The 17,576-nt window shown below is 31.7% G+C and overlaps 1 protein-coding gene across 2 annotated transcripts in view; it reads right to left on the bottom strand.

Moving 5' to 3' along the window:
- The window catches only part of LOC130902233 (uncharacterized), a 384,279-nt gene that overhangs the window by 112,889 nt on the left and 253,814 nt on the right, over nt 1-17,576 (bottom strand). For both annotated transcript variants that reach the window (XM_057814189.1, XM_057814190.1), the window contains 2 exons: nt 9,055-9,168; nt 2,319-2,410 (listed from right to left, as the gene is read on the bottom strand). In XM_057814189.1, the coding sequence (XP_057670172.1) occupies nt 2,319-2,410; nt 9,055-9,168 (206 nt within the window). The remainder of the gene's footprint in view (nt 1-2,318; nt 2,411-9,054; nt 9,169-17,576) is intronic.

Below are 17,576 nucleotides of genomic sequence, written 5' to 3'. Positions count from 1 at the left end.
TTTTGGCCTTGGTAGCGCGTGTGTGATTATTGGCGCGCTACTATCGTATAATATATTTATATATTATGTATTTTGGTTGATGTCAATTAGCAAGAGTGTAGAAATGTTTAGTTTCAATGTACAAATTAGTTAAACAATAAATACAGTCCAGTACTTATTGGTTTATGGTTTAATGATGTAGTAAAGGTGAATAAGAAGAAAGTTTAGTGTTTTATTTGCCATTACAAATGAACTAAAAAATAACGTAATCAGGAATCTTCTGTACAACTACCGACAGCTCCTTTCATTTCTGTATAAAACTAAAGGAAACCATCAAACACCTTCTTTGTGAGTGCGAGGCAATACATAAACAAAAACTACGTACGGTAATTGTAATCAAGCTTTTTAAAGCCAGAAGTGGTAATAGTCCGGTCAAATTAGACCAAAAAATAAGAGTGGAGCTATATAAACTCCCATCAAGCTGAAAATCAGTGAAGTTGTTTAAAATACAATTGAAAATAAAATTTGAATGCTCCCCATGATTTCTGTGTATGGAAAACAGTTTATCATTCACAAGAAACGTATCAATACTTTTTTTTTCTACGAGCCACCGTTTCTGAGATATAACGATTCAAAAAGTTGTAAAAGTTATAATGTTTCAGATTTAGTATCATATTCAATGGCTTTAATGTTTGCACGAGAAATAAGAAAAGCTACGGGAAATTCTGGTAACAATTAAAACTTATATATCATTTGTATTGAATTAAGAGAAGGGCTTAATGGAACTATGTACACAATTTCAAAATTTTTTGCTGCGGAGAAGCTTTTAAAAGTTGCTACTAAAAGAAATGATGATGGTTTTAAAAGAATTCACCTGAATCTTTACTTTACTTTACTTTACTTTACTTTACAGTCAATATCACTACGAGACACAAAATTCAGGTCAAAAAGTGGGTAGATCTTCTAATAGTTTTTCTCGTGAAACGATTGATAACGAATTTTTAATCCTAATAAACGAAATAAAAATGGACTTTGATAATCAAACATTTCAATTGGATTATCTAAGTCAGCTTCTTAATACTATTATTACTGACAATGAGGAAATCGATGAGTCAGATTATGAACCTGTTAATAATCGAACACTTGAAAATCTTCTGATTGCCAAGTACGGAGATAAAGTGTTATTTTCTCATCCTTAAGATAGAACAAAATCACCACTGGTCATATTCTCAAGCAATTCGTTTGAAAAATCGTTGGAATTTCACGGAATTATAACAATAATAATAAAAAAATACAAGATTCTGCTAAATTAATAAGACGGGAAATATTAGATCATGATTTCAATATGAAAGGTTATGTCTGTGATGAATCGGTGATCGATAAGACTTTAAATGATTTCGAAATGCCTCCGAAAATAGTTTTTTCCGAAAATTGATAGAAACTGTTTGCGCGTAGGGAGCATATTGTTATAACATAAATAAAACATATAAAAAAACAAAATTATTCAAATCTATTTAGGTTAATTTGTTTAAGATTTAAGTTGAAATATTTGATAAAAAATTATAACATTTCAATTTTTTAGGTATATTATTTGATTCAAGAAAATTCATATCTATTAATGGGTTTGAGATACGATGATAGGTGTGAGGGTTTTTTTTGGAAATATTATAAAGAATATGAAAAGAAAATAATTTATTGCAAAAAATGCATTTTTTGTGGCTCATTCAGATTTTCGTTGTGCAAACAATAACATCAAAAGATATCAAGTGTCATCTTACATTTTTATAGCAGTAACACCTCCTGGACATATTAAAAAAAATTACGACTTGAAACAATTTCGCACACGAATGCGCCACTATACCGTGCACTGTATGGATTGGGAATAAGATGAATAACTTATGAATGACATTATGAACTTATTCTATACACTATAAGATGAAACTAAAGGAAGATGGATGAAGTTGACTTACAAGATAATATTAAAACCACCTACTTCCACTATGCGCCATTATGATAAATGTATTTTCTCCAAGCATATAATAATAAACTGTAGAAATATCTATTATTCTATTAGTGCTGTTAATTATGCTGTTAATATTAACTCGACATACCAATATTTGAAATATATATTAATGAATCATTAATTGGTTTAATAAAATGAAAGCTCATCAAAAAACTATGAAATATGAAAAAAATATCACAGTTAATCATAAAAACTGAATAATGTTAGTGTTTAATGGAAATATCAACCATTACAGTTGAAGCCATCCACTTGAATCTTTCTAATAATACTGATAATGAAAAACAATGTGTACTAGAAAAATTTGTTATTTGCTTACCTCGTGTAGTCCCTGAAATTACAGGTGTGTCGCAGGTAGGACCGGTAAAGTTTGAGGTACACGCACATCTAACAGCCGCTACTCCTACATGACTGAAAAAGATGATGTAGATATATTTTTGAATAAATGTTCAGGATTATATGACTATTGTGAGAAAAACGTTTTTGTTATCAGAATAATTTTTCACCTTCCAGTTAAGTAAAATTTGATAATAGAAAAGTAATCAAAAAAGAATTTTTTTTTTGGAATTTACCACTGATTCGCCTCGTAAGGCCAAAGTAGATTTTCCAGCTCTTTTCCTACCACCCTTCTTAACCCTTTTTTTTTGTAAAATCCATCAAAAAATCGTGTACTGCGACAAAAATAATTTTTATCCATCAAAATTATCGTGTATACATTATATAGTTCATTGGGACTCAACAATTGCCGTTGTAGATTTCTATATGTACAATAGAATGTTCAAAAGGTCGGAAAACAATTTTTTCACATGATATAAAAAGACTTTATTTTCTACGGAAATTTACAAAATAGTTGTGTGTTTTACAAGGCAAAAGTGGACTTTACATTTTTGACAAAAAATATGTCTACGCTGTTTGCAAGGTGCCATTTTGCATCTAGTGGGTTCCTTGTCATTGTCATAGTCAGGAATATGATCAACAATATTAAATTGTACATCAGTAATGGGTCTTTTCTCACCTCTTCTGACAGTCTTCCTCTTTTTCTCACATTTTCAATAGGCCTTCCTGCCATAAGAGACCATAGTTACATCAAAGCGACAGTGAAGAAAATCATTTAATTTATCTTCGGGAATATTTCTTAGTTGACAGTCTCTTTTATATTCCAGCCATGAATTAGCTAGAACAAAATCTATCATGTGAATTATTAATCGCAAAGTTCATTTTCGTGATTTTATCAAAATTCTATAGGTGCTAATCATTTGATTTAATAAGTCATAACCTCCCAATGAGTGACTGTATTGTTGCAATTACTTCAGGACTTGGTACATTTAAGTATTTATTAGATTTCTTGTCCCACCTTCTAGTAATATCTTCCCGTCATTTTCTAATTAAGTTGGAAGCCATGTAAACTAAATTCGTCTGTAAGACACTGGCAGATTTTGAAATCGATTCAGTCGCACAATACATGCTGCCCCAATTTTTTTGGCAGAGCATTCAAAACATCATAGGATGGAAAGTAATTGTCGTAGAAGAGTTTATGATTATTTGAACCAATTCTGTTTGAAAAATGTAAGATGACACTGCCCCCTAATCCCTATTGGTTTCTTTTCGTTGTCAGAATAGGAAATCATAGGCCATTCCACTATTTCCATACAAACAACAATTTTTTATGCCCCAAGGATATGGTTTTCCTTTTACATATTGTTTGATATTAAGATTACCAGTGAAAATACTATTTGCTCATCGATGCAGAGGTTTTCCTCTAAAATCAGTTGAGTTGAGAACATCTTTTCCTAACATTATCTAACAAAGGGCGAACTATTGCAATTTTCAGGATGACGAAGACGATCGACGAAATGTAAACATGTTCATGGATGAAAAACCTGTCCCTTGATATATTTTCTAGAAATAGACCTATACTAAGAGTCGCATCCCAATAAATTCTATATTCTGGAAAATTGATCAGGGAACCGATGGCAATATGAAGTGATATAAGAGTTTTCATTTCATTATGATTGTTAAGCTTGAAAGAAGGTATTCCTTTTTGCAGCACATACATATTGGTATACTAAGCCAATTCTTGATAAACATTATCTCCAATTTATCGTAAAAAATACTGCTATGATGAATCTAAACTTTGTGGTGGAATCTTAAGTTGATTACTTGTTCATGGTTTCTTCAAGTTTTGGTTGATTTTCTTCAGATTCAGACTGACTACAGGATTCTGATGATACGAAATAAGTGGTTTATTTTTGTCCAATTTTCTTGTTTTATCATGGAACATAGTCATGATCACTGCTATAATCCGACCATACCTATATCTGAAGGGTCATCTTGAATAAATTTTAAAATATTTTGAAAATCTGAATCATTCAGGTTATAACTCTCTTTTCTCAGCCTTCTCAGTCTACATAGTTCAAGATCTAATGTTCACTATAATATGCATTCCAAATAATACACAAGTTATCCCGAGAACCTGATGTACACGATACTGTATATTCATTCAAAACGTAGATTTGATCATCAAATTTAGTATTTCATGCTTTGTAGACTCATCTGAGAGTACATACTCATCAATTAGTAACTTATTATACAAAAATTTCAATGAAATTGCTCAAAGTTTTTGCAAAAAAGTACAATAAATGATCACTCACTAGACAAATCCAATTTCTCGTCGGTCATGTTTAACAAGGGACTAATTAATTGTGTTCTTACCTAACTAGATGTCGCCACTCGTCTCAGTATTTTAAAACACATGTACATGAGAAATTCCAGAGGAACAAAATAATAATCAATTGATAGTATGTACACTAGGGTTGTCAACCTCAAATTTCAAAAACAGGATTTGAAGCTAGAAAAACAAGGAGAATTCAGTTTAAAAACAGGACGCATTAATAGAGTTGCATTATTTAAGTAAATATCTAGTGAAAAACAAGTAATTAAAATAATAACACTTTCTAATAAAAATATTTCAATAAAATTATACGAGTTGAGAAATAGTTATTAAAATATGGAACAAACACTTTAGTTTATAAATTAAACTTAGGTAAGTTACAGACTATAACTATTAGATATTGGATACTATAAATTATAGTTACAACTAAATAGTAACCTGACTGGATAGCTAGCTCAGTATGTCTAATGCAAGCTTAGATTAGATTCAGGACATCCTAAGACACTAAAAAAACTAGGACATGTCGTGGGAAAATAGGACGATTGGCAACCCTAATGTATACCAAAGTCTGAAAGGGTTAAGTAGCGTTGTTTGTTGGAACCCAACACCAAATTGAAATGGCTTATACGAATCTGGAATCTTCAAGACTATTGGAATTTATTGAGAAACGTAAAATAACGTTGAATTTCACAATTTCTAATATATTAGTACTTTTCCGTATTTTTGAGTCCTCTTTTTGATGAGGGTTACCATCCCTAGACTTTAGCTCTTCTGTATGTTATGACCCAAAAAGAAGTTATCTAATTATGATGGTGATATTCCCTTATATTTTGAATTATGACATTTAATCAGAACATCAATAGGATATTTCTTTAACCAATTAATTTTTAGCGATTTGTGATTCAGCTTTATGAATCCAATTTCACTCAGGTCCTATAATATTTCCATTATTTAGACAATTTAATTGAAAAATCGGAAATATTAACACCAATTTCAGATCGGTCTATGATGGTAAATTGTTCCCAACTCATAACGATAGTATCTGTTACATGGAATGACAAATACCACAACACGAAATCAATCGATACGAATAAGTTTCAATTGACTTCATTTGATAGATATATATATATATGAATTATTGATAGTTAGCATATATATGTTGTTTTTATTTGAGAGCTTCTAATTTTTTAATCAGTTGCTGGTGTCCGAATGTGATTTAAAGTGTAGTGGAGAAATAATTTATAATATCCATCGAAAATAGACCCATTCATTATATCTCATATCATAGCGTTATTTATTGCTAATACTGTCAACCACATATAACTAATTGTTTAATTTCCAGTGAAATTTAATTGCTGATTTGTACATGTGCGAAATTTGAGGGATGATATACGGTTTGTGCAAAAAATATAATGAACTAGTATGGAAGCAATTATTTAAATTGGACCTCATTGGATTTCATCTGAATTTTCTAGCATATTTTTCACACATTTCAGAGAGAAACGTGAGTGCTTGGACTCTCCCATTAACCTTTGTTTATTATTAACTGTTTACTTATGATAGATCACGGCAAAATTAATCAAAAACTGGACAAAAGAAAAATCAATTTTTTCGCAATATTTTTCGTGGATGAGTTGAGTGTTCCATCAAATCGCCTGATATGAATTCACTATAAATATGCTGGAACAGAACCGTAGTTTCTATCTCAACTTGTCATTTGAGTCACAATTCTATTTGAGTAAGCTAGATAATACTGTAGTTACATTTTAAAGGATGAAAGAGCATTTTCTTCTAGAAAACATCCTTTTGGAATCAAGAGAATGTTCACAAAGATATATTTGACGAATACCGGAAATTTTAGTTTCGAAACATAAATTGTTTGTGTTAGGATCAGTAGTTGAGAAAGTAAACAAAAAAGCAAAAAATTTCAAGACATACAGTTATAAATTATAAATAAATTCGTGGAAGTCGTGGAAAGAACAGTGATGACTTTTACCACAGAATACGCTTTTGTTTATGGATCCTCGATCGATTCGTAGACGAAGAAGACCTCAAGTCTGTTATTTACTGACGGGATTCATTTTCCATAATAATGCTCTAGTGGAAAGTACCAATTTTCACTATTACGACACTGAGAATATACACTTTTATCATACTGTGGTCTGTAAATATCGATGGTTCATGAATTTTCTCAATAGAATTGTGGAGGTTCACGTAATACCTACTTGAATATATGAAATATCTCAGGATTATGGAATCGGCATTTTAAGATTTCTGCATAAAACCTTAGTCAAAGCAATACATTTCCGCATGCGTTGAGAAATTCTAACTAAAATTTCAGCGTATTGGATTATTAATTTCAGTTTCACGTTCGTATAAGTGAGGAGCTGAAGAGATTTTTCTGAGAATGGAAAAAATTTGGTATCGAGCTGTCATTAAATACTTGTTTTCGAAAGGCAATACACCTACGCAAATGGATGAGAAGTTGAATAATACGTAGATACTGTGTTTGCTCCATCATTTACGACAATAAAATTTTATGCAGTTGAATTTAATCGAAGTTGTGTGAGCTTGACTGACTCCGAGCGTTTAAGACAGCTAAAGCTGCGATAACCAGCGATAGCATCGGAATTTTTTAGCAAATAGTACTGACAATCGTTGGAAAGAGCTTGAAGAGATCGAAGAGGCTATCGGCATATCACCTTTGAATACTCTAAGTTATCCACGCGATAACTTTGGACCAAAAGCCAATTATTGAATATATTCCAGTACTTATAAATATTACTTGAGCTAAATTAGTCGAATTTTTTAGGTTGAATCAGGCAATGACGGTTTTGTTGGCCGGGAAAGTCATGGTGGCCGTTTTTTGGGATCGTCATGGGGTTGTGTTCATCGATTATCTTGAATAAGGTGGAACAATAGGTGACTATTCAGTAATGTTTGATAATATGAAGAATCAGCGTCAGGATTTGAATGAAAATTCAGTACTTTTACATCAGGTGATAACTAAAATTCACGATTCCATTGGTAAGCATCGTATTAAGTCATCTGCCTCGGTTTTCTTTCACGTAGTGTGCAAGCTGATTTGCTGTATATGGAGGCGGAATGTTGGAGGCCAATCCTCCTTTGTAGGGTTTATATGAGGTGGGGATGAGGAGATAAGTTCAGGAGATGGAGGAATATTTGTATTTTCGTTTTTTGTATGGTCGGTCTGCGTTGATAATATCTTCTTTACTGTTTATCGTCTATTGCTAATTTTTTTTCTTATTCTTGGCAGCAGAATTTTTCAGCGTAAGTGTCATTCACTCAATACTTTGTATCAGATCAGCTATTTCTTTTGATAACATTGGTGAGGCGTGAAACTGGACTTGAGTAGATCCATCATAATTGTCCATGAATCTAGTTCCTAAGTTGTAAATGTCTTGTTTCATTTCCCCATTTGTGTTCATCGACTATCTTCAATAATGTGGAAAAATAGGTGACTATTGAGTAATTGTTTGATAATATGAAGAAGCTATCGCAATGAGCGACAGGATTTGAATGAAAATTCAGTGCTTTTACATCAGGCGATAACTAAAATTCACGATTTGCAATTCGAACTAGTTCACTCCCGTTTAAACGTTCATTTTGAAAAAAAGACGGAACCATCATTTTTGAATGGTTAAATGAAAATTTTGATACAATCTTTATAATGACAAATCATAGAATAAATGTGAAGCGAGAATAACCTAGACAACCCAACAATAAAAATATACTGCTTCTTCTAAGAATAATTGCTCCTAGAATGACGGCATATAATTGACAGAATTCCTATCACTTCTTGTTGAATTTATCCATGTTATCATGGAACCTGGTATACTCAACAACTTTCTTTGAATGGCACCAGAGGATTTCGATGGGTCTTTTTATTCTAACTTCAGCGCTACTAATGATCTCGTCAATGTACTTTTTAGCAGTTGATCTCAATCAAATGTCACTAGTGAAAACGACTTTCATAAATATTCTCTTCACACTCCATCTCATAGTAATCAGTGATTTTTGAGAGGTATAGTATTTGATTATGGAAAAAACACCAAAAAAATTGAAGAAATCTTTATTGGAATCGATAGAAGGATCAGTATAATTCAATGTTTGAAAAAGATTTTGGAATAAATGAAAAAACATGGGAATAGATGTTTGAATTTGGTGTGAACGTTTTGAACAAACAGAAAATATACTTTTACATATTTTTTTGGAAAGAAACACTTGAGGTATGATTTTGATGAAGGATAACGATCGTTAATAATGGAACTATTAACTTGTCATCTACAAGATCGGTTTCAATTTTCATATCTCAATAATTCATGAGTATCACAAGCAGTTTTCTTATTTTATGGGAACTTACATGCATCGTCCTCCATTTTTACAAGTACGTACACCTCCTGGATCGCAAAATGAATTGGATCCATTGGAACAGGTTGGTCCTGAATATCCTTGTAAACATGAGCAGCTGAATTTCCTGAAAAAGATAACATAATTGATTGATTGTCATCTATAAATCGTGAGTTCACTCTAAAATTACTACCAAGATACATCAATGTAATCTCATGATATAAGTAACTGAAAAAAGATATTCAGAAACTCGAATAAAAAAACGAACACTGTTTGTTAATTACTTTCATACCTTTCACCTTTCATAGATGGAAAATAATAGAAATACTACAATATAATCTAATGATTACAAGTAAAATTAAGTGCTTGTAAGCAATAAATATAGGGAACGAAGATGAATTAAGTGGCGAGAGATCTGTTCTTCGATACGGAACAATAGTTTAATATTTCAAATTATATTGCGATTATATTTCTTCAAATTCTTTGGAAACTGATAAATATCTTTTTCTCAGCTCTACAGCTGCTTGATTACTATTGGGAAGCTTGTAGATAATTGCTAGGCCAAGGAAGAAGAGCACTAGATTATTGCTACTCCATGACTTTATCACTATCAACTTCTAGACGTGGTGGAGAGCTGTTATAACTCAACCTTCTCTGAATAAGTTTCTCCTCTTACACCTCACACAAAAAGTTATTGAGTTTTTTTGTGTTAATTGTTAAGCTATTGCTTAATTGGTTTTAGCAATCAATATGGAATTGTAGTATTTCGTTCAGTATAATTTCAAACTTTATGAGGTTCATACAATTTTTACTGGTTTTCGTACTTCCATTCCCATCGAGTATTAGTTATATGTAATTCAACTCAAGTCGAATACCATTTCTTGAAAAATAGTGTTCAGTCGAGGATTTCAATGCTACTTGAACTAAATTATTGCAAAATCTTTTTTTCTGTTATCCCGATAAACTGTACGCTTATAGTGTTTCAAACGGTTCCAAAACCAGAGAAACTGTATTTACCTTTTACTATGAATTTGATTTGATTTGTTGAGATATTTAGTCCTTGACGAAACTATGAATGTATGTTTAATTATTATGGGAAACGTAATATTCAACTTACGAGAATACTAGATAGAAATTATGGGAGAATTCCGAAATGGATTCATGAATACCAAAGAACACCTCGTCGTGTTAATACATATTAGTTTGTTAAAATACTTTAGATTACAAATCTCATACTATTGCTCGCAGATTTCAGGACGTGGAACAACTGGAGAGAACAGAAATGCTTAAAATTCTCAATCTGGTCCATATAATGAGAGGTTCAAATTTCACATGAGATAATAATAGTCTCAATAATTGCGAATCATCGTTGAAGAAGAAGAAAGTTTCCATTCCTGATTTGAGAGAACTTTCATGAATAGAAATAACTGAATGACTGAAGTTTGCGGTATTTCGGATTTAAAATAATTTATTAGTATTTAACATCGAAGAATTAACGCGCATAATAGTGATAAGAATAAAAAAAATTCGTAGGTCATGTTTTAAATTTGATATTTTCAATGAAAATTCAGCGTGACGTTCGGAAACTGTGATGTAAATCTCGTTCTGGATTAGGATCTACAATCAGCTGATACAAGTAATCGATATGAACACAAGTAATAGTTTTCTTAAAGTCCTATTAATACAATATCTCTAGAATTCATAGAAGGAATCAGTGTACCACGAGATCATTTCTGATGCCAATCCCCCAAATACGTAAATTTGTGCAGCTTCCATGAATAGTTTTTATATATGTCGATAATTACTTAAGAGTTTTAAGTTTTGTAAAGTTTCTAATCTTCAATTATTTTGAAGAAAACCAAAAGAGGCACTACAATACGTTTTTAATTCCTATCGATTTACTGGAAAACTATTTTATTCGACTATTTCATTTAACTAATAACAACTAGATAGATAACATTAGATTGCACGAAAAAAAAACGGAAATTGTTGCGATTTTTTTGCATCCATAAAATCAATTTTCAGTCCGTACCTTGTTTATAGGGCACATTTTCGCACAAATTTGGAGTTCTAGAGATAGACTATAATCAACTAGCTGAATAGAAGTTGATATGATTCATAAATTTCAAACATGAGTCTATATTTTCTGCCAAGCATTTGAAAATCTTCAACATTCCGTTAAATATATGACGTTATTCCAGATTCCATATACACAACAATGTGAACGATGATACGAAAGTCAGTAGTATATTTCACCTTCTACATCTCATTTACCACTTCACAATCTCTAAATGTATACCGGATCCATTTTCTCGTGAAACAAGTATTTTGATACAGGTGAAAGATTTGCATATAATGTTGGTTTCCTTTTGTTACCTCCACTGTTTCTCCGACTTTATATTTTCTATAACATTGATTCATTTAACAATCCTAATAGTAATTATCTAGTTAAAATCAGCCAAACGTATGATTAGTGAAGTGATAAAATTGTGAAAAATTAGTTTTTGTTGAATAAGATTGTATTGAATTTTCAATAAATTATTAGAAGTGTAAAGTTTGACGTTAAAAACGTAAACCAGAGTTACGCAATGAATTAAAAGAGAAAAGATGTCCGCTGAAATTGTGATAATCGAAAAATTGGAGCATTAAGCCATCATCAAGTACCTGTATTTAAGAGGGTTAAGAGGTAAGCAGATTTACAAGGATATGCTTAATACCCTTGGTCATCAATGTCCTTCGGATGCGACCGTGTAAGATTGAACTGCAAGCTTCAAAAGAGGTAAATTTTCCATTGAAGATGATAACCGATCGAGAAATCCAGTTTCTGTGTCAGTCCCCGAAAATATCGATGCAGTTCATGACATTATTTTATCAGACCATAGAATTGGGCTAAGCCGGATATCTGAAGCACTGAATATTTCATAAGAACGCGTTCATCGTATAGTTCACGTCAATTTGAACATGAGAAAATTGCTGCAAAATGTATCCCCAAATGTTTGAATGTTGACCAAAAGCGTGCAAGGGTAGAAGCATCGCGCTCGATCCCGAATTGTTACTATGGATGAGAGTTGGGTACATTTCTACGATCCAGAAGCAAAGCAACATTCGATGTAATGGCGACCTAAGACCTAAGAAGTTTCCAATATATCCTCGTATATACAAAAAAAACAGTAATTTACTAAGTATTTACAATAACTCTTTATATACTACGTTGGACGTTTGGTTCGTCGAGATGTACGAGGTCTAGCTATTAAATAACGAGACTGATTATGGAAAAGAGTTTTATTATGAAAATTATTCTACATTCGAATGCTTTCCTTCAATATACCCCCTTCCTCTCGCTACACACATTTCCATACGTTTTTTCCATTTATCGAAGCAGTGCTGAAAGTCTTATTTGTTGAGGGCCTTTAGGAGCTCTGCCGTTTTTTGCTTTACCGCTTCCCATCGACTCTAAATCGGGTCTCTTTCAAATCAGAACTTTGATTTTTCGGCACCAACTTCGTACAGACTTTTGTTATCTGTACTTCCCCGTGTAAAATTTTTCAACCCGTTTCTTTATCGGAGTTTACAGCCTCGCCAATCATCCGGATGCTAATTCGACGATCTGTACGCACAATTTGGTTGATTTTGGTCACTGTTTCCGGAGTTAAACAGTCATAGGGCGACCTTGAAGCTGGTCATCTTCAGTGCTCTCTCGGCCTTCACTAAAGCGCTTACACCGCTCAAAAACGCGCGCACGAGATATAGAATTGTCCCCATAGGACTCTTGCAACAATTTATAGCACTCAGTTGGACTTTTTTCGGCTCGATAAAAAAATACGCTACTACACAAATACTAAAATAGTGCCGGAAATATGTTTTGGGACGTGCATAGACAAGATATCTAGATGCCCAACGCATTACTCGTTTTTTACCCCACCCTTCTAGGGCGCCCTCTAGGCACGCAGTATAGTTATTTAATTGCCAGACCTTGTACGTGGTGTTCCATATTTTGTATCCTAAATCCATTGATCTCTGCTCAACGTTGCTCTTGTATCGATTGTCATCTATGTTTTCCTTTAGCTCGTGGTAGAGGGGACAATTACGGGATGCGAAGTCCCGGTTATATGAGGGATGGAGCATAACAACTCGACCAAATTTCTTCAGAAGCTCCTGTGTTTGACGAGTGATGTGGTCGGGAAGAAGCACTTCCTCAGTCAGTCATCTTCGCTCGCCGGGTATTGATTGATTTTTCACAATATCTGTCTAAGTTTGTTGTGTCCTAGGTTGCTTGGAATCAATGAGGAGTATTTCCTCCGATCCTACATTACAGTTATGGAGTCGGAGTGACGCGACTGACGAAGGCGTTGCTCCGTGAATCTATCAGTCAGTATTCGGGAGATCCACAGAGCAACTTGCAATGAGTCATCCTTTTTGTTCAAGTTCTTCTTGAACTGCTCACTGGTCATTTTCTAGACAATCTAGACGTGTTTATGTTCATGTAAGTTATGTTCAATATGTGGAAAAAAATAAAAAAGAGTTGAATGAAAATTAGCCTTTAGGTTGTAGGAAACTATTTTTTTTATTCGTATCAACCAAGCAGGGTTATTAGCGAGTAATGAGGTTCAATACGGGTTTACAATCTAGATTTTATTAGTTAGTTTGCAGTATTTTAAGTAGTTCATAAGTAGGTTCTCCAGTGAATGTGGTGGTTAGTTCATGTTTCGTTCCTTTTTATATTCTAAACAATCAATTAAAATGGTCATATGTGATTCGAGCAAGTCCGATTTTTAGACGGGGAGTGATTCACTTAATCACGTCTACTTATATTATTGGAAGTGATAGTTTTTTATGATTTCGTAAGGTCGGTGTTGGTTCTGCTTTGCTATTTCTTGTTTAGGTTTCATAATCAAAACCTAATTGGCACTTTAACTAAAGGTTCCTTTTAATTAAAGGGATATTCACTTTAATCTTTAAAGTGGAGTGATCCCATAACCGATTTGTTACAGTCTATCAAGTAAAGGCTCCTTTAAAAGGAGGTAGGCAAGTCTGGCCGTAGTTCAAAAGTTTTAGATAGGTACTACGGACAATATTCTGTACTTATCCAATATATGTCCTTAGAAAAATGAATGAAATGAAATGTAGAAACGTGTATTAAAAAGTATTTGTTTTCTCACTAACATTTATCTTGGATCGATCTTAGGTGGGGTGAGTTTATATTTTTCATTTAATTTCTCAATTGAATTTTTTATTTCAATTATTGAATTCAAGAATTATTTTTATTATTTTCAATCGTAAGTATTGTTTCACACGATTTATGTACAATTATTATTTTCTATTTTAATAATTTTTTATTCAGGTTTATTCTTGACATTGATTTCAAAAATAGCTCGTAGTACCAATTTTGGGAAAGAAGAATAACTCATATTAATTGAGGAGGTGCAGAAATATAAGGATATTATTGACAATGAAGTAACAAAAACAAATTTTCTTGCAATGAAAAAATTAAACTTGAAATGGACATTGATACCAGTGGTACATTGATCTACATTTGTTTACTTTTAGAAAGAAGCGTGAAAAAATGTTGAAAGTGGATTTAACGCGAAAGTGTCCGTAGGGGGAAGTATTCAGAAACTCCAAGCTAAATTAGAAAACTTGTAGAAAGATGCATGCATGATGTTTTGCATGTGATCCGTTGTGTTTTGCAGAGTACATCTACTGTAGTGTCGGACAGCAAAAGCGAGCGAAAGCTACAATCATAAAAAGGTCTTGATTCGGATAATGTGAGTACTTCAAAGAATATAGTAGCATTTGACGATTCAGTGAATTCTTGATAACAGTCGCGTCAATATACCTCTCTCAAAGTAAAGAACCCTGTGAACCAACAACAACCAAAAAAAATATATTATCGGAGAAGGAAACTGAAATTATGGAAAGAAAAGAAGCACAAGAGTTAGAGGATAACAAGAAAGAAATGACTTCAAATTAAAATATTTGAAAAAGATTTAAATTCGTAATTGATTGTTTTATTTTTTCTATATATTATCCAATATACATTATTATATTATTTTTTTTTTCAACTTCTTAGACCTTTTTATATGTTTTCCGTGATTGTTTTTCTTGATTTCCTTTTTTTTAAGAGAATCATTTTGTGAAAATATTTCAATAATTACATAATTTTATCAATTAATAGATCACCCTAATTATTTTTTCCTTAGTTTTTACATCTCAAAAATTTTCGCAAGTATCAGTCAAATTATTCGTAGTTGTATTAAAATTAATGAAAAAGAAATGTGAATTTTGGAAATAATTGAAAATTTTCACTGCAGACTCTGAAGACGATAACTTGGTTATAGAAACGCGCGTCAGACAGTGTAATTGCGAGTGTTGGTGTAGTGTTAGTGTAAACAGTGTAATAACTAACTAATAATATAATATTCTGGGTCTGTATGCTATATTCTATATTTAAAATTATGCCTGGTTTTATGTCTTTTAACTGAAAAACCTTTATTTTCACTTTTAGGAAATACTAAAATAAATTTTTTTACAAGACAATGTGTTATTCAAGTAGAAAACGTTTGCGTCCCAATTATAGTGAACTAAAAATATGAAAAGTATAATATCTTCAAAAATGACGACTCATTCCGAATTTGATTCAGTATTGCCGTAAATGTGGGCTTAGTTATTTAATATCTTTCGAAGAAATTCTTGTCGTTATATGTTTCCAAACAACTTTTTCTACGTCGATATACTTTTTGTCTTCGAAACAATAATATTTTTGTCTTCGGATGAGCTTGAGCTCGAATTTAATGTAGCACGATATCTAGCTGTTGTGCCATAAACTTTTATTTTTTAAAACTTATTGAAAAAATGTTTTGGACAGCTTAGAATCTCGACATAAACATAACCTAAGTTTGCATTTGACCTTTGACGCTAAAGGAGACTAATCTGCTAAAGTGGAACTTTTCCGACTTTACCTTAAAGTTCAAATTAGAGGACATTTAGGCTAAATCGCAATTATTATGAAACTAGCAACTTAATTTAATAGGAGCTTTAAAATTGAAGCTTACTTTAATTGTATTATGAAACTGGCCGTGCGACTATTGAATAAGACAATAAATTACAAAGACTTATAAATTATTTCGAAAGTGGTAGAATTATTAATAGTTATGTCAATATTTTAAGTCGATGTGAAACATCTAGTGATTTCTGGGATATAATGCTTGGAAATGGTGGTTGTTGGAAAAACAATCGAGCTGGAAAGTTGGGTGATAAGCAGGATCAGGTGATATTGTGGAGGAGAGATTTATTTATGAATTTTGAAGAAACTTAACAGCATTTTGAGAATATACTATGTTATAACGTTGAATAAGAATAAATAGGGTACTTGCATTTTCTAAAAAGTATTTATTTTTCTGTTTATTTCTTTCCATTTCTTTAGTTCTTGATATGAAAGTGAATTATTCAATTAAAAGTGAAGAAAAATATCTAAATATTCTATTGAAAATCGCAAATATTTCAAATTTTCAACTATATAAGAAAACAATTCTCAGTTGTGACGTCATAGGTTTAATAAAGACATTCAGCAGTTATCTGCTTGATGAGCACGAGGTTATCGTTGCCGGCAATATAGCATGTGCTATTCTTTCTTTATTAAAATAAATAATTGACCTAGAACAAAAACATATAAATTTCTTTTATTTCTTAGACCTTTTGATATGTTTATGTATCTAAATGATTTTAGGTCTCTTCTGTTTCAAAATTAGTTTTTTAATGATAAAATCTAACTAGAACTTTGTTCTAATAAAAAAATTATTGTTTCCTTAGTCCTCACGTCTCGAATATTTAGCAGTAATCAATTAAATTATTTATGGTTTTATTAGAAGAAGTAGATAAAGCTTTTATAGGTTCATTACATGATCACGTTAAAAAGTAAAAGCTTATAAATAATTGAGATAAATTTGAAATTTAGATTCAAATGTTGGCACACTTTCAAACCATTTTTGTTGTAGTATATTGCAATTTCTTGGCATTATAAAAAAACTTTATCACGTGTTTTAGTCTTAGTATTTTTATATTGATTCAAATCACGGTTTATAAACTATTTTTCAGATTATTCAAAGTTTAAATATAAATATATAAATATTGATCAAAGAATTAAAAAAAAAGATATGATAAAATTTGTATATAATCTATCTAAAACTACTTTTTTCTCGAACTATGCAACTCGAACCCTATTGGAGTAATGCAATACAACATTTAGCATTTTGTATCTGATATTGGAGTTACATGAAGTAATGCAGGTCATGAAGAAGATATTTGGAAATCCTGCATTGTGTAGCAACTACAGACTGAAGCTTATTTGATTGATAATCGAAATTGAATCAAAATTTGTTTTTTGTGCTTAGCATTTTATAGTTGAATGGATCGTGAACATCCTATTACGTAACGCTCCATATTTAATCATCATTCATTTAAAATAGGTGAATTCTCTCTCAATAAATATATTATAATATGAAATAATTGCACGATCATAGTTAAATTGCACATAAC

The sequence above is a fragment of the Diorhabda carinulata genome, chromosome X (genome assembly GCF_026250575.1).
Source record: "Diorhabda carinulata isolate Delta chromosome X, icDioCari1.1, whole genome shotgun sequence".
Classification (NCBI taxonomy): domain Eukaryota; kingdom Metazoa; phylum Arthropoda; class Insecta; order Coleoptera; family Chrysomelidae; genus Diorhabda; species Diorhabda carinulata.
Note: the sequence above shows the minus strand (reverse complement) of the source record. Positions and strands in the feature narration are given on the sequence as shown.